The 26,157-nt window shown below is 46.9% G+C and overlaps 1 protein-coding gene across 4 annotated transcripts in view; it reads right to left on the bottom strand.

The window, feature by feature from the left end:
- The window catches only part of ZNF451 (zinc finger protein 451), a 776,596-nt gene that overhangs the window by 327,459 nt on the left and 422,980 nt on the right, over positions 1–26,157 (bottom strand). For 3 of the 4 annotated variants that reach the window (XM_078647977.1, XM_078647979.1, XM_078647980.1), the window contains exon 10: positions 5,958–6,116. In XM_078647977.1, coding sequence (XP_078504103.1) covers positions 5,958–6,116 — 159 coding nt within the window. The remainder of the gene's footprint in view (positions 1–5,957; positions 6,117–26,157) is intronic. The other variant, XM_078647978.1, reaches the window with a different exon arrangement.

The raw sequence follows: 26,157 nt of genomic DNA, 5'->3' as shown, positions 1-26,157 counted from the left end.
CGGCGTGGGTGTGGTCTCCTTGGCACCTATCTCCATATCATATGGGAATGCCCTGAGGTGGTGCGATTTTGGAAACGTATACATGAGATTATGGATGACGTTACGGGTGTTGTAATGATGCCGGAAGCCCGACAATGTTTATTGAATGTATGGGGTCCGAATGACTATGACGTGTCGCAGCTTCGGTGGGTGACTCTGGCCAATATGGTTGCGAAGAGGGATATTGCTCAGTTGTGGGGATCCCCAAGGCCGCCTACAGTGACTGCTTGGAAAGAGAATCTGGACTGGTGCATGTTTCGAGAGAAAACAGTGTATATCGCAAGAGGCAGGCCCAAAAAATGGGGGAAGATTTGGAACCCTTGGAACTCATACCGTGGAGATATTTGTACGCCCCCACTCACCGCTATCCAGAGTCCTTCCCAGTCGCCCTGACCTACATTCGTTCTAGCTGTGGTATATTGTGCTGTTCATATGCAATTCTGCCTCTGCCTCCCTCCCCTCATCTGTATTCAAAGACTTTTTTCTCCTGCTATCATGTATCACCCGTCCTCCTTGAGCGCAGACCTAATGGCTGTATTATTACTGTACTGCCTTGCTTGTTTGTTTAATGTTTTGTTTCTTTGTGTTTCAAATAATAAAAAGTTACAAAAAAAAAAGGATGAGAAGGTTGTGTTTGATTTTTTTGTGTGCGTATTTAGAGAGATTAGGGGGGTAGAGAATGGACCGAGAGTTTGGGCTGTGTTTGGATAGATGTAGGGGAGGCATAGTAGGGTTGTGCGGAGGGGGCACTAAGAGGGAAGAGAGGGAGGTAAAAGGGGGTGTGGCAGGCTGAGGAAGGAGAGGGAGGTAAAGGGGGGTGAAGCAGGCGGTAGAAGGAGGAGAGGAGGGGAAAAGGGAAGGGAGGAGTGGAGGACGAGAGTGAGAGAGGAGGGTATGAGGAGGCTAGGGCAATAAGTAAGAAAGGACAAAGGAATCAGGCTGGTAAGGGGGGGGCTAGGGTGAGGGAGTCTCCGCAGATTGAGAGGCAGTAGTCGGAGTTTCCACAGCTATAAAAAAACACGGCAGTCATGGTAAGCACCAGCATAAGGGAAGGTAGGGAGAAAAAATCCACAAGCTCGGATGCAACAGCCTTGCCAGTGAGAAGCCACGTCAGGGCCAAGTAGGGGGGCTTATCACAGAGAGGAAAAGGGGGCCAGGGGGCATACACCCTCATTTGGAATCAATGCAGCCATATTAGGGGAACTTAGGTACAAAGAGCTGGACACTCGGGACACTCACAGCAGTGGAGCAGTACAATTATGACATTAAAAACACCTACATCTTGCGAATGGTGGCATCGAGAATTAGGCACATCATAAATCACACATCAAACAATACACTCCAGTAAATCAGGGCTGATTGGGGGGCAGTTGCTGGTAAACAGTAATAATAAAGGTGAGGGATAGGCCAATTTGGCAAGAGAAAATAAGGGGCAGACTCCACATAAATTTAGCAATGAGGGGTTCAGGGTCTTTCCAGGCTGCAGCTGTGTGTATCAGGGGGAGCAAGGACAGGCAAATATCATTAGCTCAACATTGCAGGATACTGTCACTCCAGTCCGAACTCCGGAATTGGACAAATAGGAAAAACAATGAGGGGCGAAATTCAGGGTAAGGCCATTAGGGGGAGCTCCAGGCTAAGGAATGGTCAGAAGGACTGGATCGAGGACTGGATTAGTATAAGTTAACAGAGAAGAGAAATCAGGGGTGTTGCTGTAGAAAGGGGCCCTGTTTATTGTTTCTCTCTGTGGGCTACATGAGACCAATAGATAAGAATTTCAGATAGACATGTTAAAAATGCTGACTGCACTGTGTTTGGGTTGTAGATACTCCGAAGCAACAGTGGCTTCCTATGTAGTTGGCCCTCCACTAGTATGCATCACCCCTCTGAGTCCATCTCCTCAACCGTGGGATGGAATGGGACCTCCAGTCAGATCCATATGAGTGCTTTTCTCATAAACCTTGAATAAGTAGTGCTAAAACATTGCCCTCACCAGCGCTTCGGTAAGTGACACTCTTCACCTTTGGCAATGTGAGTTTCCTGTACCCCGCGCTATCTACGCTCTTCTTCATCATATGTCTTGCTTGACTGCATGTCGTTTCCGCATTGTCCCCATGCCACACACTTTCCATGTCAATATACAAACTTTAGCCATATTCAAGCGTGCTGATTGGAGAATAGAGAGGGGGTGAGACAGGTCGGCATATAACAATGGCGGAGCATGTAGGACTGCGCAAACCTAGTCTACGTACTGCGTTTGGGGGGGGGGTGCAGCAAAGAATAGCTTGTCCTCTCTCACCATGTGATTTGAGTAATACATACTAGAAGCAAACCCCTCAACTCCCAACATAGGGTAGTCCCCAAACATGGGACCACCCAAACAGTTAACCAAAAGATCCATGATTGGAGAAATCTAAGTCGTTGTCACATACGCTGTTGCTGCAAAGATGGGGGGTCACGGGGGGAGGGGGAGTGGGGGGGAGGTGACGTTGTGTACAAGTAAATCCTTCCCACTGAGGGTTATTAGAGCAAACCAAAATAAAGAGAGAAAGCAAAGGTGAGGGGAGACATGTCAGACCCAATTTTTCACTGTAACCGATAAGAGACAAATAGTTAAGTCACATTCAGGATCTCTGGTGAGCCACTTCCGCCGCAGCATACTAGTTTTACGATGGTGGCACAGTTGCATCCTCCAGGTGTGGGGCACTTCTTTAGAGTGGACCTGCAGTTCCACCAACCGCAATTCCCAGTTACAGAGGTCAGTCAGCCGCTAGAAGGGACACTCGTCGGATAGCATCTATGTTATCAAATCAGACTGTCAGCTGTCTGCGTTGCGACATAAGGGAGAACCACAAAGTCTGTGCTGCCAGCTGAAGCACAGGAGTCTGTCTTGAAAGGTGGTCATCCGCCAGACCGGACGTCAAGGAGAACTTCTCAGCCCACCAGGATGCTGCTATGGACAGGGCCTTCGCCTCTGCCGGTATGGGAGTTCTGCTTATTTGTACGGTTCCGATTCCAGACTCCCCTTCTGTGGTCGTCCACCTGCGTCCTCTCTACCAGTGAGGTTGGAGTGCCTGTGTCATATTGGCGCTGCTCCACCCAGTCCCAAACATCTGTGCGTTCGGTAAAAAAAAGCTGGTGTTGTTGGCCACAACTTTTAGTTTTGCTTGTAATAGCAGAGAGTATCAAAGGCCAACTCTCCAGAGCTTCTGCTTCACTCCCTGGAAAAAGGCTCTACAACACTGTACTGTCACTGTGTAGTCTGGAAAAAGGTATATACGTGTATCTCATGTAGGAGTGGGCCAGCAGATCGGGTCGCCTGGAGGATGGTTTCTTTGTCTCATTAATTCATCACCTTCAAGTGTGGAAACAGTTTTATAGGTGTCACTGTCTTCAACAGCCTGTCCTCAAATAATAATATGGGTCTGACCCCGCCGCTCCCTCCGGGAGGCCCACAATGCGTAGGCTGTTGCGGCGGGACCGCCCCTCAGAGTCTTCTGCCCTTCCTTCGAGATCCTGGATTTTAGCGGTGAGAGATTGGACTTTGTTTTTTAAGTCCCTTAGGCCAGATTGTAGATCTGTTGTGGCATTCTCAACATTGTGGACACAAAATAATCAAGTTGGCAGGTGGAAATACCTATGGGGAGACACTGCAACTGTGTACATGACAGCAAGCCCTGAACCCTAAAACTGCAATACTCCCAACCCCACCTATGCTGAATCCCATGTAATGGATGCAGTTATCGAAAATCAGATATACTCACTGTGCTGGGGTGTCACCATGATGATAAAAGTAGAAATAATTTAGGAGAACCCAATACAAAAGACATCAAAAATTCTCAAGATGGTACCTTCATACAATAACATTCATTAATACATGCAATATTTCACTTCTAACTTGGCAATTGCCAATAAAGCACTACATTATTGAATGTATAAAGTATCCTTAGTTCGAAGAAAAGAAAAAAAGGATCCATGCACCCCAGAGGCATAAGTTTTAAAGCCCTAACACCAAGAATGCTCAAACTTGGGAAAAAGTCTCCGGGGTCAACAATTCAAACCCGATATTTGAGGTTGACCGCCCTAGCCGTTAGGCCCCATCCTCCCCTCTTGACCAGCAGAGTAATTCACTTGGCCCAGCAGGACGATATAAAATCCAGAAACTAAATAGAGGCTGAGTCAGAGAAATTGTAAATCTGGAAGTGCCAGATGGAAAACAATGTCATGTGCATTTGGGAACCTGGTTTACCATAAAATTGGCGCATCAGCCTAGGTTTAACTGGCAAAACTGTAATTTAGGGCATTTTTTGCCCACAGTGTGTAGTACAGTGGAACACACACTTCCCAGCAAAATATAACAGATGAACATAGTCACCTTATGAATGCCCACTCAACTTTAAAAGTGATGCAGAGGTCAGCATCAATCCATAAAGGGTCCCTTCTGCGACAGGCTACCTGTGCGCAGATACCGGGCTGTGGCGCAGATAACGGACTGTGTTAGACGTAGTCTCACTCACTCAGCACATATTTACACACAAACCGGTAAACATGTGTTCACATTCAGCCATCCCATAATCTCTTAACCAAGTTAAACAGCAGTAGACCTCATCTTAAAGCCAAACTAATCTTAAAAGACAGATAATGGCAGTTAGCATTTCAAATCCATTTAATGAAGCTTCACGTGTTTCACTCAGTGAAAGCCACTTATGGTAGAAGTCCAAACTAGGGAGTCCAAAAAGCAAACCTTTAGGGGGTTACGTGGGTAGGAACCAATTTCTCAGAGCTACATATTATAATCCTATATATATTCATTTCAACTAGTCTTTCAATTAAAAGACAAATGGAGTGTGCTCCTTTCAACTCACAGATATGCAGTTCCAGGTATGATGATTCTTTATTACTCCGTACTCATGTATATATTTTCGAACCTCTTTCTGCACATGCTTGTTAGATTTTCCTCTTATTTTTACAGTGATTAGATGATTGCACATGATAGGTAATACGAACATATTACATATGATGTAGTTTCTCATATTGCATGCACATTTTAAAGTGCTTTAAACAAAAATGCATCCTAAAACAGTATACTAGTCTATGTACTATAAAATCTGTTACAATATAACCGTAAACACAGTACAAGTGACTCCCAGGTTCTCCACAAGAGATGGCTAACTACTCTGGTACATGAGGTAGGTGGTAATAGCCCTGGATCTACTGCCCTTTGTCACCACCAGCTAGCTTTCTTCCATTTGACGTTTACCTTGTGGTACATCTCCTTGAGATCACAAGATGGTGTCCCATTGGTCAGGAAAATGGTGGCTATGTTTCGTCTGCACTTCATCTTTGGGGACAGGTAAGCAAACGGTCGCCCGGAGTTTGGAGAATCTCTTCTATTGTTGCGCCAGGCAGGAAATGTAAATATTGCTATAAAATGCTACAAATGATTGCTTCTTAAAGCCATGTGGCCAGCAGGAATATAAGGTTTACTCGTGTCTGTTAACTTAAATATGTCGTGAAGCATCGCCTAGCATATTATACGTTTCTCCTGCAGTATAAATGTCACAAAGGCGAAATATATGTTTATCATTCCATAATCATCAGACAGATGGAACATTTATCAAAGAAAGCTGACATTTTGAAACCAAAGAATATGCCAAACTCAAATTAATTTTACAACAGCAAAGGAAAAATATCCACATTGAATGTAGTGCAAAATTCAATTCCAACTCAGATTTAAAGCGCAGTTTGAGTGCACTGCAGAGCTATCAAAATGAACCTAGGGTTGGCAAAGCAGTGCCGTGCGATACTAAGAAAAAGTGCAGATTTGCAGTTGTTAAAAAAAATATTTTTGGAACAGAGATTCCTCTCAAACTTGTTGAAAAGTGATAAGATTAGGTTACTACTGTGGCTGTCATTACCTTGAAACCCCCAAACAAATGTTCCCTGGTTGAGCTGTCCTGGAAGGCGATTGAAAAATGTTGCCCAGTTGTCCAAATCAACAAAAACGATATGAGTCATTGTCCGGAGATAATCCAAATCCGGAAGTTCTATAAAATCAGATGAATCTGTTGAATACTCTATAATTAGCAAAGGCAAATTGAGAAAAAAAAGGCATAATTTAAACATGTATTGTAACAGTTGAAAAGAAATATTAAAATATAGTTTTGTACACAAGTGCATTCTCAAAATAAGTTCATAAATGGTTTTCGGTTCTAAACATCCTATTTCTCGAACTGATTTCCCAGAACTGTGACACTTCTAAATGTTGACATTTAAAATACAATTATTAAGACCAGCGAAATTATGCAGCAATAGTGTATCAAACTATGTGCAGGATTGACTAGACTATGCAGCAGGATTAAGCGGAAAAGGAAAATTATGAGTTAAGGAAGGCATGTTATTTGGCATCTGATAAACACCAAATTATTCTCTGGAATTTCAGCTACAAATGACAGACTGACGCAAAGGAATGCTAAAGTTATAGAAAATACAGAGATTCCTAAAGAAAGAAAATGATATGCATGAAACAGATCTTAAACAGATATTAATCATCAACTACGAATGATATTATCTGGCATTCCAGCAAAGGAAAGCCGTTTCATTACAAACAAGTCTTCTTAATTTCCGGCAAGTAGTTTATTTAAAACTCATCAGAAAGGAAATTTGCATGAACTGGTCTTATAGTAAAAGTGTGAGAATTATTTCGTGATCACAGCTTGTATTTGTATTTGTATTTGTAGACATATTTGTAGAGCGCAACTGTCACCCAAAGGGTATCCTGGCGCTTTGACCACAAGCATTCCTACAGATGTCAATTACACTGCCCTCGGAAAAAGATAAGTTTTAAGATCCTTTTTAAAAGACTAGAGATCCTGCTTGCACCGTAGGGCCAGAGGTAGGGAGTTCCAGAGCTTGGCGGCCGCAAAGCTGAACGAGCAGCCGCCCATCCTCACCCTTTTGATCTTGGGAACTGTCACCAAAAAAGCTGAGGAGGATCTCAAAAGTCTGGCAGCAGAGTACCAGGAAAAAAGATCTCGCAGCACCACTGGGCCCAACCCATGCAAGGCTCTAAAGACCAAGCAAGCAGATTTGAAACAGATCCGTTTTTGAACCGGTAGCCAGTGTAAGTCCGAAAGGGCAAGAGAAGATGATGCAGACCATGGCCGCGAGAGCGCCAGTTTAGCTGCCATATTCTGTACCCGCTGTAGCTTCATGATTAGGGTACTGGGGGCCCCCAGAAGCAGTGCGTTACAGGAATCTAATCTACTGAGGATGATGCTACGCACCGCTTCCGTCCTCGCTGAATGAGGGAGTAGCGGAAGAATCTTCCGCAGCATACGTAACAGCAGCATGCAGGTCGCCGTGGTTTTGTTCACGAAGGCGTCCAGCTGGAGACTAGGCCCGAGCAGGACACCTAGGTTACGGACAGAATCTGCCGCTGCAACAGTGCCTAAGGTAGAGGAAGGCTAGAGCCCCTCTGGCAGAGGACGAGCCGTTCGGTCTACCGAGCAATAAAGAACTTCAGTCTTTGCCCCATTAAACTGTAACGAGTTCTGACGCAGCCAATCCGCAGCTGCGGCCATGCATTGGTGAAAGGATTCCAGGGAGACCGCATCCCTGCCCTCGATGGAAAAAATAAGTTGAGTGTCATCGGCGTAATTGATGACAGACATGCCAAATGACTTGATCAAACTTATTAGAGGGCGAAGATATAAATTAAAAAGGATCGGGCTGATTGCAGAGCCCTGCGGCACTCCCTGTTTTACATCTCTCATCGCCGAACGAAACGGCGGCATGGCCACAGATTGCCGCCTGTTACAGAGGTATGATGCCAGCCAGTCCAAGGCTAAGCCGGTTACCCCGGACTCCCGGAGCCTGCCTAGTAGAACCGTATGGTCAACCGTGTCGAACGCGGCCGACATGTCAAGCAGCACCAAAAACGCTGATCCTCCCATGTCGACACGCGAACGCAGGTCGTCCAAGACGGCCACCAAAGTAGACTCCGTACCATGGGCCGGCCTGAAGCCAAATTGGGCCACGTCCAAGAGGTCGTTAGATTCAAGGAAGCTGGACAGGACCCTAGTGACCAATTTCTCTAAGATTTTTACTGAGAAAGGCAGGAGTGAAATAGGCCTATAATTGCTCGGGCATGAAGGGTCCAAGGTGACCTTTTTTAGCAGTGGGGTAATCACTGCCAGTTTCCAGCTATCCGGGACTATGGCCGTGGTCAGTGACTGGCAGCAGATGGAATGGAGCGGAGGAAAGAGCTCTGCCTGGAACACCTTCCAGAACTTGTGTGGCAAGGGGTCTAACGGGGAACCAGATGACACACCATTCGCCAGCAGACAGAATTCCTCCAGGGAAGGAGTGGGAAAGCAGGTCAGCCGAGGTTGTGCGGCTTCCTCCACAGTCACCTCCCGAGCTGCTCCGCTGACCAATTCCAAGGAGCAAGAATCAGGATGGCTAAGTAGGTTGGGGGCCGAAAGTCCAGTCAAGATGGTATTGATTTTTTCCTCAAAAGCCGAGGCTAATGAGTCGCATAGTTCCTGTGAGGCCGGGATGGCAGATGTAGCGCAGGCCGGGTTGGAGAGATTTTTAACCAACTTAAACAAGGTTTGCGACTTGTTACCTGCTTTAGTCAGTGTGGTCTCAAGAAACTTAGCTTTAGCCAACCTAATCTGCATCTTGTACTCCTGGAGGTTTTTTTTTATAAAGCAGTCTGTCTGTTTCTGAATAGTGTCTTCTCCAGACCCGCTCCGCCTGTTTACAACAAAGTCTCTGCTGGAGAAGGTCACTGGAAAACCAGGGAGTGACTTTTAGCGGTGTATCATTCACCTTACGCATTGGAATCATCCTATCAAGCGATTCAAGGAGCTGATGGCAGAGAGTTGAATAACTCTCCTCCACATTCTGACCCAAGGAAAAAGCCCTGGGCAGTAGTGTGGGTATGCTGGAGCCCGTGAATAGCCGAGCCCATTGTCTCCTGAGTTTAGGCTTGACCGGAACGCTATTACTCAGCGATCCAGCTGGTAGCAGAATAGAAAAATGGATCAGAGCATGATCTGTCCAACATTGGGCCGCGACCTCCTTAATCGAGACCAGCGGCTCCGCTGCGAAGATCATATCCAGGACATGGCCTTTGACATGAGTCGGGGCGGACACAAGCTGCGTAAGGTGAAGATTATTGCACGCTTGGTACAGATCACGATATGCAAGGTCATAAGGGCCACTGGGCCAGAGATTAAAATCACCCAGGATTAAGAGTCTAGCATGGGTATTAGATAGATCATAAATTAGATCTATCAGATCTTGTAAAGATGATGTTGCACTGGTGGGAGGACCATAATTGAGTAGCCCCGCGACCAGTGTTCCACTCTGATCTTTCAGAGAGAAACCCATGAGCTCAAAGCCCTTGACTGATTTAACTTCAAGGTGAGAAAGCGAGAGAGAGTCCTTAAAAATAAAGCCCACTCCACCGCCTCTCCCATTAGTTCTAGGGATATGCCCGATAGAATACCCCGGCGGGCAAGCCCATCCGAGCTCTACATTACTCTCCGCCCTAGTCCAGGTTTCAGTGAGAAACATGATATCGAGCTGCAATGAGTCAATACGAAGAGCCGTCTCTGCGTGATGTTTGCAGAGGGAGCGGACGTTCAATAGGCCACAATTTACGCTCACCAGGGGGGCCGGCAGAAGGGCTGGGTATTCACCCGTATTGGGGAATTGGTTCACCAGGCAAAGTTCTTCCCTGGAGTATGTTAGGCGTGTTGGGGCAGCGTGTCTAGCGCTGAGCGCGTCCGGAGCGCGAACGGGCGCAAACGGGCTTACCTCTGGCGCACCTCCGGCACCCCGCCGGCACCCCGCCGGCGAGCCCGCTGCGCGCCCACGCTGTGCGCTTGCCTAGACATCTCCTCTTATGGTATCCCGCGCGGGAGTCCTGGGAGTAAAGCCACTGAACCCACTGAAAGATGGCGCCTAAAGCCGGCCCAAACCGAAAACACCCCCACCTAAGATGGCGGACAAAACCACACACAGCGTCCAGATGAAGCCCCTAGCACTAACTAAGCCCCGCAAATGCGGGTGAAAACAACGATTATGGTGCAAGTAAGTCCCTGCTTAAAAGCTGTGTTTCAAAATGTGTCTTTACTCTTGGCCATAGTATAGACAAGATCAGTGTCAATGCTATCCATGAGCAGACCAACGCCTGGGATGGAGCAAAGGGAGGTGGAAGACAACCCAAAGAAATATGTTGGGATGTATGCAGTAAACTACACACAAACAAACAATCAAAGTTAAGTCATAAAACTACCTCAGGAATGGCCAAAATATTGGTATCATAACCTGAATATCCTGGAATCGCCGCTCGGAAGGATAGGCGGGTATCTGCAGTGTGTTCAGAACAGCCCTGATTAACGGGAGCGTCTGAGAATAAGTCAGGTGTGATTTTGGCACAATGATAGTGAACTCCAGTGACTGCAGAAGGTTCACCATAGTCTGAAGGTGGGAGACTACTGCCTGGTGCGAGCGCGCCTTCAACAGCCAATCGTCGAGGTAGGGAAAGACTAAAATTCCAGACCTACGCAGATGAGCTGCAACCTCTGCTATTACTTTTAGGAACCTCTGTGATGCGCTGCTAAGGCCGAAGGGGAGCACTGCAAACTGAAAGTGCTCTTGGGCTACTGTGAAAGGCAGGTAATGCCTGTTGTAAGGAGGGCAGGGGATGTGGATGGTAGCGCTGGACTTACAGGATGCTTATTTTCAGTCTCTTAGATTCCGGACAGACCAGACTTGCACACGCATGTGTACTCAGAACTTCTCTTTTTCCAGGAAGAGATTGAGAAGGCGTAGGTCTAGAATAGGACGAAGGCCTCCGTCCTTCTTGGGCACCAGAAAGTAGCAGGAACAGCATCCATAACCTACTTCTGATGCTGGCACCTCCTCTATAGCCACCTTGGCCAAGGCAGCTAACACCTCCTGACGGCGCAATGTGAGGTGATCGTCAGTCAGCTTGTCATAATTAGATGGAATGGGGAGGGGTAACAATGGGGAGGGAGCATCCCATTTGGACGAGCTGCAAAACCTAACAATCTGATGTTCAGCAGGGCAGGTGATGGAGATCCTGGCCCCCACTAGATGCCCATCAATCAATCAATCAGGGAACTGTAAGCACGCTACTCACCTGTGGGGGTCTCAATGCGCTGGGATGGCCATGATTGTTAGAGAGCATACTAAAGTGGCTTGAAGGCTGCGGCTGCTGGGGAGGGGGTGGGGTTGACTGACTCGAACTCTTCCTGTCTGTCTGTCCCACGTGGTCTCTGGGAACCGCATCCTTGGCCATGAAAAGACTGTTTGCTGGCCGGGGTGGCTGGTCGTGTAAAGACATGGTTGGAAGACCTTTACATGACCATGAATGGGACGGAAAGGTTCATGAGGAGAATTTAAAAAGCCCAAGGACCTCGCCATAGCCCTGCTGTCCTTAAAGCTCTAAAGCGATCTGATGCTTCGTACACCTTCTCTTCAAACAACCGACAGCCATGCCAATGAATGAAACTTGGACATCCTCCGAGAAGCCAGTGGTTCTCAGTGAGGCAGAAAATGCTCTTCCAGCGAGTCAGTCGTGTCCTGCTCACATTGTATGGTGAACGTGGTTGCATCCCTTCCATCAGCAACAGCTTGAGAGACTATGGCTTGGGCCTCCTCTAAGATTATGGGCAGCACTTGCGCAACCAAGTCCCAGATGGTATGGGTGTTCATGGACTACACTGCCAGGCTAGCAGAAGGTAAGGAGTAGTTTCTTACCTGTAACTCCAGTTCTGTAGTAGGGGTATCTCTGTTATAGTCATAATCTAGTGAATAGTCCCGCCCATGTGCGTGGACCCAGGAGCAATCAAAAATAATCTCTTAAACTGTCTTCATTGCAGTCCTGCATAGACAAGAGAAAATCAAGACAAATAATGCAGCCTAACACTTCCAAGGCTACAAAGGCCACCACTTCATCTAAACAGTGAAAAGGATAGCCAACAATGTCAGATTTTTACACTTTTTTACCAAGTTTCCCTCATAGAGAAAACTCCCCTTCACCAAAATCCTTGAAATGATAGAGAGGGAGGGTTGGACAGATAAGCCCCATAGGCTGCCATTATGTGTCTGGAAAAGGGATACCGAGCCTTTAAGGAACTCTTCAGAGACCCTCGGTATCCCAGGATGCACAGCCATAGTCCTTTTACTTTCAGTTCTTTTTGAAGGTGTATGAAGCAAGGCCTGTAGCATACATTACAGTACCATTTTCTCCACCGGGGAGGAGGGCGGGCGTTTATGACTGTAACAGAGATACCCCTACTACAGAACTGGAGTTACAGGTAAGAAACTACTCCTTCTGTAGTAGGGGATCTCTGTGTATAGTCATAATCTAGTGAATAGAATGGCAAGCCCATCCCAAAAAACCAAACCGGCGGTGGAGAAAAAACAGACAACACCTCTATTGTGCAAACAGATTTCTCAATGAAGCCTGCCCAACCTGAGCATCTGCTCTGACATCAGAGTCCAGACAGTAATGCTTAGCAAAGGTATGGACCGACTTCCAAGTGGCAGCCCTACAGATCTCTGCAATGGGAACATTACGAAGCAAAGCTGTTGTAGCTGCTTTGCCCCTGGTAGAATGAGCCTTAGGATAATCCCCTAAGGTCGTGTTAGCTTTCTGATAACATAACTGGATACAGGACATCATCTACCTCTAGATGGACTGTTTTGAGGTGGCAAGACCAGTCCTGACCGACCCATAATTGACAAACAATTGGTCTGACCTACGAATGTCCTTGGTCTTATCCAAGTAGAATTTCAACACCCTTCCAGGGAATGCAGAGACCTTTCCGCTGGAGTGGAAGGATTTTGGAAAAACGTAGGTAAAGTTATAGTCTGATTGACATGGAAATCAGAAATCACCTTAGGAAGGAACTTAGGGTGAGTACGCATCACAACCTTAGCAGCATGAAATACAGTATAAGGTTCTTGGCAACACAATGCCTGAATTTCACTCACCCTGCGGGCCGATGTAATGGCCACAAGGAAGGCTGGCTTCCATGACAAGTGCTGCAGAGAAGCCTTATGGATAGGTTCAAAAGGCTCCTTCATCAACCCAGACAGCACCACATTCAGCTCCCATGATGGCGAAGGACTCCGAACAGGAGGAAACACTTTCTTCAATCCTTCCCAAAAAACTTTAATCACAGGGATCTGGAATAAGGATGTCTGTGAAGGGCATTTCCTATACGCAGTTAATGCTGCGAGGTGAACCTTAATAGAATGAAAATTAAGGCCAGACTGAGCCAAATGCAATAGGTATGGAAGAATGACATCTTCCTTGCAGGTCGTAGAATCATAGTTCTTTGAAGTGCACCAGATGCAGAACCTCTTCCACTTGTAGGCATAGGAAGTCCTAGTGGAAGGTATCTTAGCCTCCTTAGGTATAGTCATACAATCGTCAGGAAGATTCAGGTGTCCATATTGCACTATCTCAGGAGCCATGCCGCCAAACTCAATGATGAGAGGTTGAGGGGCACCATCTTCCCCCCCGAACTTCGTGAGAAGGTCCGGCCGACATGGCAGCTGCATGTGGGGTAGGAGAGACCGGTGAAGCAGGTCCATTAACCACCACTGTCGGGGCCACTCCGGAGCAATGAGGATCATCCGTGCTCTGGACTGAGACAGCTTGATGAGCACCGCCGGAATCAGGGGAATGGGTGGAAAAGCGTACAGAAAGCTGTTCGACCAGCTGATCCATAGCGCGTTCCCCAGAGTCCCCGGTTGGTAATACCTGGAGGCGTAATCTTGGCATTTTCTGTTTTCGGCGGTGGCGAACAGATCTACGCGCGGAGTGCCCCACCTGTCGAAGATGTTTCCTAGCACTTCGTCGTTTAGAACCCACTTCTGGTTTTCTTGCACCAGCCTGCTGAGTGCATCCGCCTGAGCATTCTGCACACCTGGCAGATGGGTAGCTGTTATCAGTCCTCTGGCTAGCAGCCAGTGCCAGATCGCCTGAGCTTCTTGTGACAGTGTGCGCGATCTCGAGCCCCCCTGCTTGTTGAGGTAATACATTGCGGTCGTATTGTCCGTCTGTACAAGCAAGGAGTTGGTCTGGAAGGACGGATGAAAGGCCTTTAGTGCCAAATGCACAGCTCTGAGTTCCAGGCAATTTATGTGATACGTGGATTCCGCCTGGGACCACGTTCCCTGGATCTGTAGATCTGAGTCTGAGTGCGCTCCCCAACCGTGGAGAGAAGCATCCGTGACGATAGTCTGAACAGGAACCGTCTCACTGTCGTAGATGGAACAGCCATGAGAACCTGAGCCTTCCGAAGGATCGATAATTGTCGCTCCTCCGAAGGAGACACGCTTGCTGAAAGAGTATCGATGGAGTCTCCCAAGTACTGTAGGCACTGTACAGGAGTCGGAACAGACTTGGAGATGTTTATGTGCAACCCCAGCTGGCTCAAAAGAACGGCCGTCCTATTGAAGTGCAATTGCGCTTCCTGGAAGGTGGAGGCTTTGATCAACCAGTCGTCCAGGTACGGGTAGACAAACACCTTGTTCTTTCTCAAGTGAGCCGCCACCACTGCCATGCACTTTGAAAAGCTCCTGGGCGCAGACTTCAGTCCAAACGGCAGTACGGTGTACTGATAGTGATTTGTGCCGAACAGAAATCGCAGGAACTTCCAATGTTTCCGTGCAATGGGCACATGGAAGTACGTATCTTGCAGAAAGCATGCAAAACTTCAGCCTGCGAATCCATTTGTTTGCTTGTCGCAAATCCAGAATGGGCCTGAACTTGTTCTTGTCCTTCTTGCGCACCAGGAAGAACCGAGAGTAAAGACCCTTTCCCCTTTGAGACATAGGAACGTCTTCTATCGCCCTTTTTCTTAACAGAGTATCGGCCTCCGTTTGGAGCTCGCGCAGCTGGAACTACGAGCAAACCAGTGGAATCGCTGGAGGAGGGCTGACGAAACGAAGACTGTATCCATTGCAAACAATATTCAGCACCCACTTGTCCGGAGTAATTTTTCTCCACTCTGCCAAGTAATTCTGTGTGCTTCCCCCTACCGGAGCGGGTAACGGAAGAGGGGGAAGTAACACCTCAGGGCTTAGACCCGGTCGGGCCCTTGTTCGCCGAGGAGGACTGCTGTCCGCCTCTGCCCCTCTGGCGCTTCTGGAATGGCTGCCGCTGGCACTGCTGCTGTTGTTGCTGTTGACCAGCTTGACAACCCTGCCCTCGTCTTTGAGAAACATACCGCCTCTGGAACGGATGGAAGGACTTCTTCTGCTCTTTTGGTTTCTCCAAACCAACGGCTTTAAGTGTCTCTACCTCTGCCTTCATGCGGGCCATCTCCTCAGCCGCATGTGACCCAAAGAGAGTCGAGCCAGAGAATGGTAAATTAGCGACTCTCTGTTGCGCCTCCGGTTTGAGAGATGTAAGGCGCAACCAGGAATGTCGTCGTAAATTGATGCCGTGGCAGTAACCATGAGCTGCCAGGAGAGAGGCGACCGCCGCAGAGCTGATGACCTGATTGGAGACCATCATACCCTCATTCAAAATCTCCTGGAAGTCTTCTCTCCTATCCCTTGGGAGTAGCTCCAGGAATTGCTGCAGGGACTCCCACAAGGAGCGGTCGTAGCGAACCATGAGCACCGAGGCACTCGCCGCTTTCATGGAGGTGGCCGCCGTCCCGCAGACTTTCCGTCGGCCGTCCCGCAGACTTTCCGTCCAGCTGAGTCCATCTGACGGCTTTCCTTATCCAGAGGCACCGTAAAAGACGGAGCAGTAGCATGCTGCTTCTTGGCCGCAGTTACGATAACAGAATCCGGTGCCGGATCTGATCTCAGGAACGCCGGATCGGAATCCGGGGGCCTGTACTTTTTCTGCAGCCTGGACGGAGCTGATTTCACTGAGGCCAGAGTCAGAAAAAGCTCCATAGCCGGTTCATCCAGTCCTGGCACCAAGGGGCGAGATAAATGCTGCTTGTGTAAGGTTTCAAATATCACCGATGTAGAAGGTGTGGGTACCGTCAAAGTGATCCCCAACTTCGCTGCCCCTCTCAATAGCACCTCCTGAAAAGTTACGATGTCATCCACCGGTGACACCCTCGTATGGGGGGAATCCGACAAGGTGGGAGAATATCTCCGGCCACTTGAAGAGTCCGTATGACGGGACCGTGAGCTATCCCTCCGGTGACGATGACGGGACCGTGTCGAAGACCGACGATCACTCCGTGATCAATGTCTCCCTCTTGACCGTGATCTAGACCTCCGAGGCCTCGGGCGATCCACTGGCCTTACAGGAGGCGGGACCTGCAGAGGCAGAACCGGAGTCCTAGGCTGTGGAGGCCTCGTAGGCGGTGACGGAACGTGCGACAGAGATGGAGGAGACAGCTGTGGAGACGGAGGAGGAGGAGGCGGAAAAGTTGGAGGAGGAGGCAAGGGAGGTAGCGGAGGAGGCTTCCTCGGAGGCAATGTTGGAGGCAATGGTGGAGGCGTAGGCGTCCTGGGCCTAGAAGGCAAATAGGTCCTAGAATATTCGGATTCCGAAGACCTGACCACTCTCCTCTTCTTCTGCGCAGGTCTTGACGAGGATGCTCTGGAGGCAGACCTCTTTTCAGCCGAGCGCCGGCGCCACCGCGACCGGGGACTCGTAGATGCAGAAGATATGCTGACTACTGAGGCAGAGGACACCGTCCTGGCCCTTGAACGCCTCCTCAACGTCCACTTTTCACCTTTCTGCTTCTCGATGTCGATCGTCTAGACGTCGATGAACTCCTCGACGTCGACTCTCTTCTCCTCGACTTGTCTTTCCTCGACGTCGAACGTCGAGTCGACCTCGAAGAGCGGTGTCGCCTCGACGGCGAGCGCCGGTGCCTCCTGGACGACGGGGAACAGATAGTGGTCATGCGTCTCGACGCCCATGTCGAAGCCTTCGACGTCGACCGGGACCGGTGCCTTTTCTGGGCCTTTTCTTGACTGGGGAGCCCCCCAGAGGCCGAAGCACGGCAGAGGACGATGATTGAGTCCCTCCATGCCAAGACACACCTGGTTCGTGATGTCTCCTCTGCTCCAGGCCTTGGAGACGAATCTTCTACCTGTCACGCAGGGTCCTCCTGGAGAAAGATTGACAAATCTCACAGGCGTCAGGGACATGGGAGGAAGGAAGACAAAGTATGCATACTCTGTGGGGGTCAGATTTAGCCTTCTTCCTGGCACACTCAGGGCACTTGTCGAATAAAGCTGGCATATTCGACAGAAAGAGTGGATAAAACTGGCTAAAACACACAGCAAAAGTAAGAGGAAGACCCCAGACGTCGAGTGAAACACTCTAAACACTTGAAAAGTGCCACAAATTGAAGAAATACCCAAAAAGGGAGAGCTCAATGCTCCAGAGTCCTGCTAGTAGGAGCAGGAAAAACTTTGGCTGTGCATCCTGGGATACCGAGGGTCGCTGGAGAGTTCCTTAAAGGCACGGTATCCCTTTTCCAGACACATAATTGCAGCCTTTGGGGCTTGTCTGTCCAACCCTTCCTTTCTATCATTTCAAGGATTTTGGTGAAGGGGAGTTTTCTCTATGAGGGTAAAACTTGCTAAAAATGTGTAAAAATCTGACATTGTTGGCTATCCTTTTCACTGTTTAGATGAAGTGGTGGCCTTTGTAGCCTTGGAAGTGTTAGGCTGCATTATTTGTCTTGATTTTCCCTTAAGTGTCTATGCAGGACTGCAATGAACACAGATTAAGAGATTATTTTTGATTGCTTCGGGGTCCACGCACACGGGCGGGACTATTCACTAGATTATGACTATACACAGAGATCCCCTACTACAGAACATCCTCTTCTGAAAGGTATCCAGCCTTTTGGACGACCTACCCAGTGGAGTGGTAATGAATGAACCAGGGTTAACTTTGGAGGTGGGGTCCTGGACAACCAAGTACTCTGGGGTGCGGTGCTGAGTGAGTAAACTGGGGATCGCTAGTGCGGGACAATATGGCGGGCAATTGTCCTATTGGAGCCCCTGTGCAGGGCTGGGACCAGGTGCGAGTAAGATGTCAGTAAGGGCTTCAGTGAATGGAAGTAATGGTTCGGTGGGGCAACTCCTGGTAGAATCACCTCTGTTAAGTTCGTCTTGACTGACATTGAGGGTAGCGTGAAGTCTAGGACCTCCATTGCAAACAAGGCACCCCCCTCCATAGCTATGGGAGGGGGAGAGCCCAGATCAGTGTCTGGGTAGGTGTCCAGTCTGATGATCTCCACCAGATCCTCATACCAGTTGTACTCAGGATCTTCCAAGTGCTGGACCCCTCCCAATTATCAACCAATCTAGGCCTATGAATATGGCACTGGCTCTGATATGGGAAGTCTTCCCCCATCAGCACCACAACCAGCATCAGACGTCTGTCTGGCTGTTTGTTGGGGATGACAATGGGGATGCCGCCGCGGAGTGGCGTCGGCACTGAAGCAGACGCATAGGAATGTCGAGTTGGCTCGACCAGCGCCGCGCCAGTGGAACCGAAGGGCCCGACTGGCACCAGGGGCTAACCTACCGGCTGAAGACCAGTAGGGTACTGTCCCAAGCCCGCAGGGCCCGAAGGTGCTACAGTGGGGACAGGCCGCCAAATATGAGGTACATGGCTTACAGAATTCTCATAACTGGACGGGGGTTACTCCGGCTCCCTGAAACTCTGGAAGGCACGGTACGGCCCAGGCTCCACTACAGACCTAGGCCTCGAATGCAGATGCACCTTTGTCTAGTAAGATGAAGATCTCAGTGATTTCTTGGTTATCTTGTGCCAGTGACACTTACCCGATTTTCCAGACGACTGACTGCGACAACGAGGGTCTGGAGTGGCTCCATGAACAGTCTCAGGACCTTCCTCGCGACTGGACCTCCTTACACACCAGGAGACGAGGTCTCCCAAAAATAACAACAAAAAGCAGAAATAAAGGGCAGTCAAAACATACTGGGGGGTAACTGGTCCTGGACCAGCGCTGACTGGCGTGGTAAGAAAATAAATGATGTCAACTCATAGGCCCCACGCATGTCACTTCTGGCATAGACTAAACCACACGGAGCTGACTGACACCACCTACCGGCGCACAGGGGTGCTGCTCGATATACATTTTTGGATCCAGACTGACACCTGCGGAAAATTCTAGGGTAAGATATCTGCTGCTAGAAGTTTCTAACAGATTGTGCAGATAGTCACCTAAGGGGCTCAATAGGTATATGCTTTATGGTATATTCAGAATCCTGAAATATTACTTCTACTACCTTACAGGAAGCCCAGTTTCACAATTGTGTATCTTTTCCCGGTTGTGTACATCAGTCTGTGTAAAAGACTGTATGATAGTCATAGGATGGAGTTACTGATGGGTTCTAGGATATTGCTTTTTGGTATTGAAGGAAGTTGGATGTCTTAACTTATTTGGCTTGCAGCCTATTGCACCCAGAGTGAATGTAAAGTTGAAGCATTAGGCACATTTGCTTTAGTAGCTGTTCTTATGATGGTAGCGGTATAATCATGTTCTTGACTTGTGTGGTGGCACTCTCTTTTAATGATGGCTGTTAGCGTTGCTGTGAAAGTTTTTTCTGTAAGAGCAAAGCTTATACAACAGAGATGTGATATGCAAGAGATCAGTGTAATCGGGCATTGATTGTACAGTAAGTATGTGAACTCTGTCTAAGAGCTAATCACCAAACGGTTTGTAAATGTGCAGTAGCTATTGGCCACTACTGCAGCCACTACGGATGCATTTTTTTCCTTCCTGTTTTTCCCTGTGAATGTACGACTAATTAAGTGGTATAATCATTGTACTCTCCATAAACTGTGGGAGATATATTTGTCCGACATTAAGAAGTCCCATTAAAGTTTCCAATATTTTATGTGTGTTTTGGTGCTTTAATGTCCCACATTTTTTCAAGAACTCAGGTGCCAGTTCTCGAACTTTACTGGATAATTCATATCCTAAGAAAAAAAAACACTAAAACAGCATTCTATGGATTATCTGAAATTCAGTTTATAGCTTCTGCAGAAATTATGACTATTCAGTCTACGTGTTGTAGATGCACATTTAGTTCATCTGTAATATATATGGATTTATATAAATAATTTTCGTAAGAAACCACACTAAAATCTTCCTGCAGCAGCTCAATTATTCTGGCAGAAAATATCCCCCAGGCTATTCCTATTTGTTTTGTGTAAACTGGTGAATCCACACTGAGCTCCCACAATGTAACGTCGTATGGTTCAGGAACTATGCTCATAGGGAAAGAACCATTTGCTACGTCATGGTCGTACGACGGTACAACGCAGTTAAATACATCGTATGCCTTTGCCACTCATTTTTTATAACGCATGTTTTATCGCGAATATGCATTTACAACGCATGCAGATACAACGTATTGTTTTTAGATTTAAAAACAATGTATTTTTGGGGGGAGAACCCCCACATCCCCCAACTTACCATATATGTGTGGTATTGGCATGTGTTGTAAATGCATATTCGCTGTAAAAATATGTGTTACCAAAGAATGCGTGGTAAAGGCATAACGTGGTAAAGGCATAATGAGGTAAAAACATCATTGTAAAGGCGGTTTCCCCTACATTAATTGGGGTTTTATATATTTTTTGTACATGAGATGTGTCATTAATCCAAAACTGTGCAGATTTTGAATGGCATATGCTTTACAAGGCTGGTTCAAATTTCAGCCAAGAATTGGCAGCCGAACTATCATATAGATTCATCAAAGTCCCGTTTTGCGAGTCTGTAATAGCGATTATTAAGGAATCGCTATTACAGACTCGCAAAACGGGATTCATGTACAAATCGCAATTTATTTTGAGATTCCTACAGCTTCCTTATTTGCGATTAGCTAATTGCTAATCGCAAATAAGGAATAACTCCCCATTCATTCCTATGGGCCTAGGAATGAATGGGAAGACATATCAATGTGCGAATCGCAATTAGCGATTCGCATTTTGAGTTTGCGATTTTGAGTTTGCGATTTCAAGGGTGCAGGGGTGTCCAAAGGACACCCTGTTGCACCCCATAAATGATCTTGGATGCTGGTGTTACGCACACACACGTCCCAAGGACATGTGTGTGTGTAACATACAACTTAAAAAAATGCACTTAAGTGCATTTTTCTAAGTTTCCGCTATTTACCACGAGGTTTGACTTCGCGGTAAATAGCGGCCCAAAATTGCGAATTCGCAATTTTTCAAAGGTTCATGAATAGCATTTAAGGAATCTCAAATTGAGAATCCTTAAATGCGATCGCAATTATTTGCGATTTTTCTAATTGCAAGTTCATGACCCAAATTCCAAATGCCATTTTTGCGGGCGCAAACGGACGAATTTTGCGATTCGCACCGTTTGCGCACGCAAAAATGCTTGATGAATCTAAATGTATAATTCCATTGGCACACTGAAGTCAAAAGCCTTATTACCTATGTACTGTTTGACAAAAATTAAACTACAAGTTACAGCAGTGTCGCTAATTCTTTAGTTGCCTTAAATTGCTAACGGATCAGGATTCAGAATTCAGTTTACCAGAATGGACAACTGTAGCATTAACTGACCAATATATAGAGGTCATAGTCAAAACAAAAATATAAACTCGGCTGCCGCACAGAGCAAGGACCAGTGTATCGAAAGACTGGGACGGGGGAGCGAGTTCCCCTTTCAGGAGACAAATGCATGTGATAAATGTTGAACTGAGGCAGGTATTCAGTTGTGTGAGGAAGAGAACATGATCATGCAGGCATTTTTTAAACACATGAATAACGGTTTAAACAGATTTCAAAGAATAAACATGGCTCTACAACTAGGTTGTGGAAGTAACCTGTTTGGCAATAGGGGAAAGCCAGGAAGTTGGATAGCAAACTTGAGCAGGTGAAATATTGCCCAATATATATTTTTTCAAAGTTAATTTTCGTAAAAACGACTGGAGCACATATCTTGAGACATAGCAAAGGCACATCGGGCTACCAGTCCCTACAATTTTGCCAAGTTTGGTGGAAAACCATTCAGCCGTTCGGGCTAAAAGTGAGTCCAACCGCCCTATGGAAATTAACATGGGGGAAACACGTTTTGGAACCCCCCTTTTATCTCGGCCCCCGCTTGACGAATCCCCCCAAACTTTCAGGGAAGGAGCGGAGCGCCGCGAGGCAAAGTTAAGGAAAATTTCAGGAAGATTCCTCAACCGGCGCCAAAGTTATTCCCAATAGAATGTTGCGATTTCCCTATGGACATATGGACAACAATCCTAACTATATATACCTACTGGCTATCGCCAGTAGGATATATATATATACACATATATATATATATATATATATATATATATATATATATATATATATATTCACTGAAAAAAACCATAGGTTTCACACCAGTTATAGTTAGGAATTAGCATTTAAAAAACCTATTAAATTCACTGAAAAAACCATAGGTTTCACACCAGTTATAGTTAGGTGCAAATTTTACTCGCATAAAACCATTGAAATTCCCACGTTATAGTTAGTTGGGCTCACTATAACTTGCGCGTGCAATGCACTGCTGATGACGTCACATATTACATCACTCATGACATGGTCAGTGACATCACTCATGACATCACTGATGACATCTCAAATGACATCACTGATGACATCATCCAGTGAATGTGTATCTTTCTGAAAAATAAATATTTTTTATATATGTATATCTAAAGGTTGATGGAAGAATAAATGGGTAAATAAATGTCTAAATTGATTTTTTTTGTGTAAAATTGATTGGTTAACTGACTTATTAAATGTATCTTAGTGAATACATATATTAGCGAGTAATGTTTAAATATTTAAATATCTGTATCTGTGTCTCACTTTGTGTATAAGTGGCTGCATGGGTTGGTGAGTAGCTACATGAGTGTGTATATGGTTTATTAGTTTTTTTTTTTGAGTATCAGTATCAGTGTCTGTATGGTTCGGTGGGGGATATTACTTAGAGCACAGATGCATGAATGAGTGACTCACTATTTGTATGTATTTTGAAGACAGCATGTGTGCAAGACTGTATGGGTGGATGATTGTGTGTATGGGTGGGTTAGTGAGTATGTGTTTTTATAATTGATTGTTTAAGAGAGTAAATATGTTTCCGTTTCTGTAGAAGTATGTGTAGTGGTGTGTGTATATAGCAGTATAATCAAGTAAATGGTTTTTTGATAGTTTATTTGCATGTGTGAATTTGTGTGTGAGTAACTATATGAATGAGTATTAGTGTGTAACAGGATGTATAGGTGTATGAGTACATATGATGAGTAAGTACATGCATGAGTGACTATATAGAACTGTTGGTGAATGAGTGGATGTGTATGTAGATGTTGGAATTACCTAATAAGTTGTTGTAATTGGTATTGGTTTCTCCTTTTTTAAGAAAATGTTAGTTTCTATTTTTGAATGTGTGTGTCAAAGGTTATTTTTGTGCTGATAGGAGGTCTGCCACTTTGTCACAAGGATGTTGTCATCAGTGATGTCATTTGAGATGTCATCAGTGATGTCATGAGTGATGTCACTGACCATGTCATGAGTGATGTAATATGTGACATCATCAGCAGTGCATTGCACGCGCAAGTTATAGTGAGTTCAACTAACTATAACGTGGGAATTTCAATGGTTTTATGCGAGTAAAATTTCCACCTAACTATAACTGGTGTGAAACCTATGGTTTTTTCAGTGAATATATATATATATATATATATGTGCGCTCACGTGTAAGGACACGGTCACACTCGCGGGGAGAAACTTAAACTCGCCTTTCTTGCCACAGCGTGCTTGAATAGCTGAGGAGCTCAAGAGAAAGTGATTCAATCCCATTTCGCCGTGGAATTCCTGACGCGTTTCGAAGGCTCCCGCCTTCTCTTCAGAGGATTTGGCGAACTGATGATGGGAATGCAGGTACCAGCCCCTGATACTGATCATGGCACGCCCCTGATGGGCAGTCCAAATGTCCCAGTGCCTGCTGGGACTGGTAGTCCTGTTTAGTCTTGGCGCCCCATGTGTGGATCGAGGCGGACGAGTGGTCTCCCCTCGCCAACCAAGCGACCTCACGATATCGGAGTAGCAGACGGATGTATGCCCGTCAAACTAGCAAGCTGGATGCTTGCCCTAGTCGGCTCCTACCTTGAGGCCGCTTGGCGGTGCTCAGCGTGTATGCAGGGGCTCTGCTCGCTCGTTACCATCATGGCGCTGCTGCACTCTTCTGGCGGGTGCGGTAAAAGGATGGTGATGGTTCCATCCACATATGTGCGCTCACGTGTAAGGACACGGTCACACTCGCGGGGAGAAACTTAAACTCGCCTTTCTTGCCACAGCGTGCTTGAATAGCTGAGGAGCTCAAGAGAAAGTGATTCAATCCCATTTTGTCGTGGAATTCCTGACGCGTTTCGAAGGCTCCCGCCTTCTCTTCAGAGTATTTGGCGAACTTATGATGGGAATGCAGGTACCAGCCCTGATACTGATCATGGCACGCCCCTGATGGGCAGTCCAAATGTCCCAGTGCCTGCTGGGACTGGTAGTCCTGTTTAGTCTTGGCGCCCCATGTGTGGATCGAGGCGGACGAGTGGTCTCCCCTCGCCAACCAAGCGACCTCACGATATCGGAGTAGCAGACGGATGTATGCCCGTCAAACTAGCAAGCTGGATGCTTGCCCTAGTCGGCTCCTACCTTGAGGCCGCTTGGCTGTGCTCAGCGTGTATGCAGGGGCTCTGCTCGCTCGTTACCATCATGGCGCTGCTGCACTCTTCAGGCGGGTGCGGTAAAAGGATGGTGATGGTTCCATCCACATATGTGCGCTCACGTGTAAGGACACGGTCACACTCGCGGGGAGAAACTTAAACTCGCCTTTCTTGCCACAGCGTGCTTGAATAGCTGAGGAGCTCAAGAGAAAGTGATTCAATCCCATTTCGCCGTGGAATTCCTGACGCGTTTCGAAGGCTCCCGCCTTCTCTTCAGAGGATTTGGCGAACTGATGATGGGAATGCAGGTACCAGCCCTGATACTGATCATGGCACGCCCCTGATGGGCAGTCCAAATGTCCCAGTGCCTGCTGGGACTGGTAGTCCTGTTTAGTCTTGGCGCCCCATGTGTGGATCGAGGCGGACGAGTGGTCTCCCCTCGCCAACCAAGCGACCTCACGATATCGGAGTAGCAGACGGATGTATGCCCGTCAAACTAGCAAGCTGGATGCTTGCCCTAGTCGGCTCCTACCTTGAGGCCGCTTGGCGGTGCTCAGCGTGTATGCAGGGGCTCTGCTCGCTCGTTACCATCATGGCGCTGCTGCACTCTTCTGGCGGGTGCGGTAAAAGGATGGTGATGGTTCCATCCACATATGTGCGCTCACGTGTAAGGACACGGTCACACTCGCGGGGAGAAACTTAAACTCTCCTTTCTTGCCACAGCGTGCTTGAATAGCTGAGGAGCTCAAGAGAAAGTGATTCAATCCCATTTCGCCGTGGAATTCCTGACGCGTTTCGAAGGCTCCCGCCTTCTCTTCAGAGGATTTGGCGAACTGATGATGGGAATGCAGGTACCAGCCCTGATACTGATCATGGCACGCCCCTGATGGGCAGTCCAAATGTCCCAGTGCCTGCTGGGACTGGTAGTCCTGTTTAGTACTATATATATATTTTTTCCTCGTTCCTCCTAGTACAAAGAAGCCTGCACTCGGGGTGTAAGAATGTTCCTTCATTTATTTGCAGGCAATGTTCACCAGTGTTCAATTTCAGCAGCTTAAATCCAGTTTCACTACGTGTTTCGGCTTACCCTGCAGCCTCTCTCAACTGATGAGTGAATGTATGTATGTATGTATATATATATATATATATATATATGTATATATATATATATATATATATATATATATATATATGTGTGTTTATATCAAACCAAATAGTAGAAATACTTCACTTCTCAGCACTAGTTCGAATTAGTAAAAAATCATTGACCAGTGTCATTTTTTTCAGCCTGGTACGAGCAGAAGTAAAATTAACTGTTCAATAAATGTCATTTTTAAAACCAACATTCTTCTGAATTCATTGCCGCTT

The sequence above is a fragment of the Lissotriton helveticus genome, chromosome 6, assembly GCF_964261635.1.
Source record: "Lissotriton helveticus chromosome 6, aLisHel1.1, whole genome shotgun sequence".
NCBI lineage: Eukaryota > Metazoa > Chordata > Amphibia > Caudata > Salamandridae > Lissotriton > Lissotriton helveticus.
Note: the sequence above shows the minus strand (reverse complement) of the source record. Positions and strands in the feature narration are given on the sequence as shown.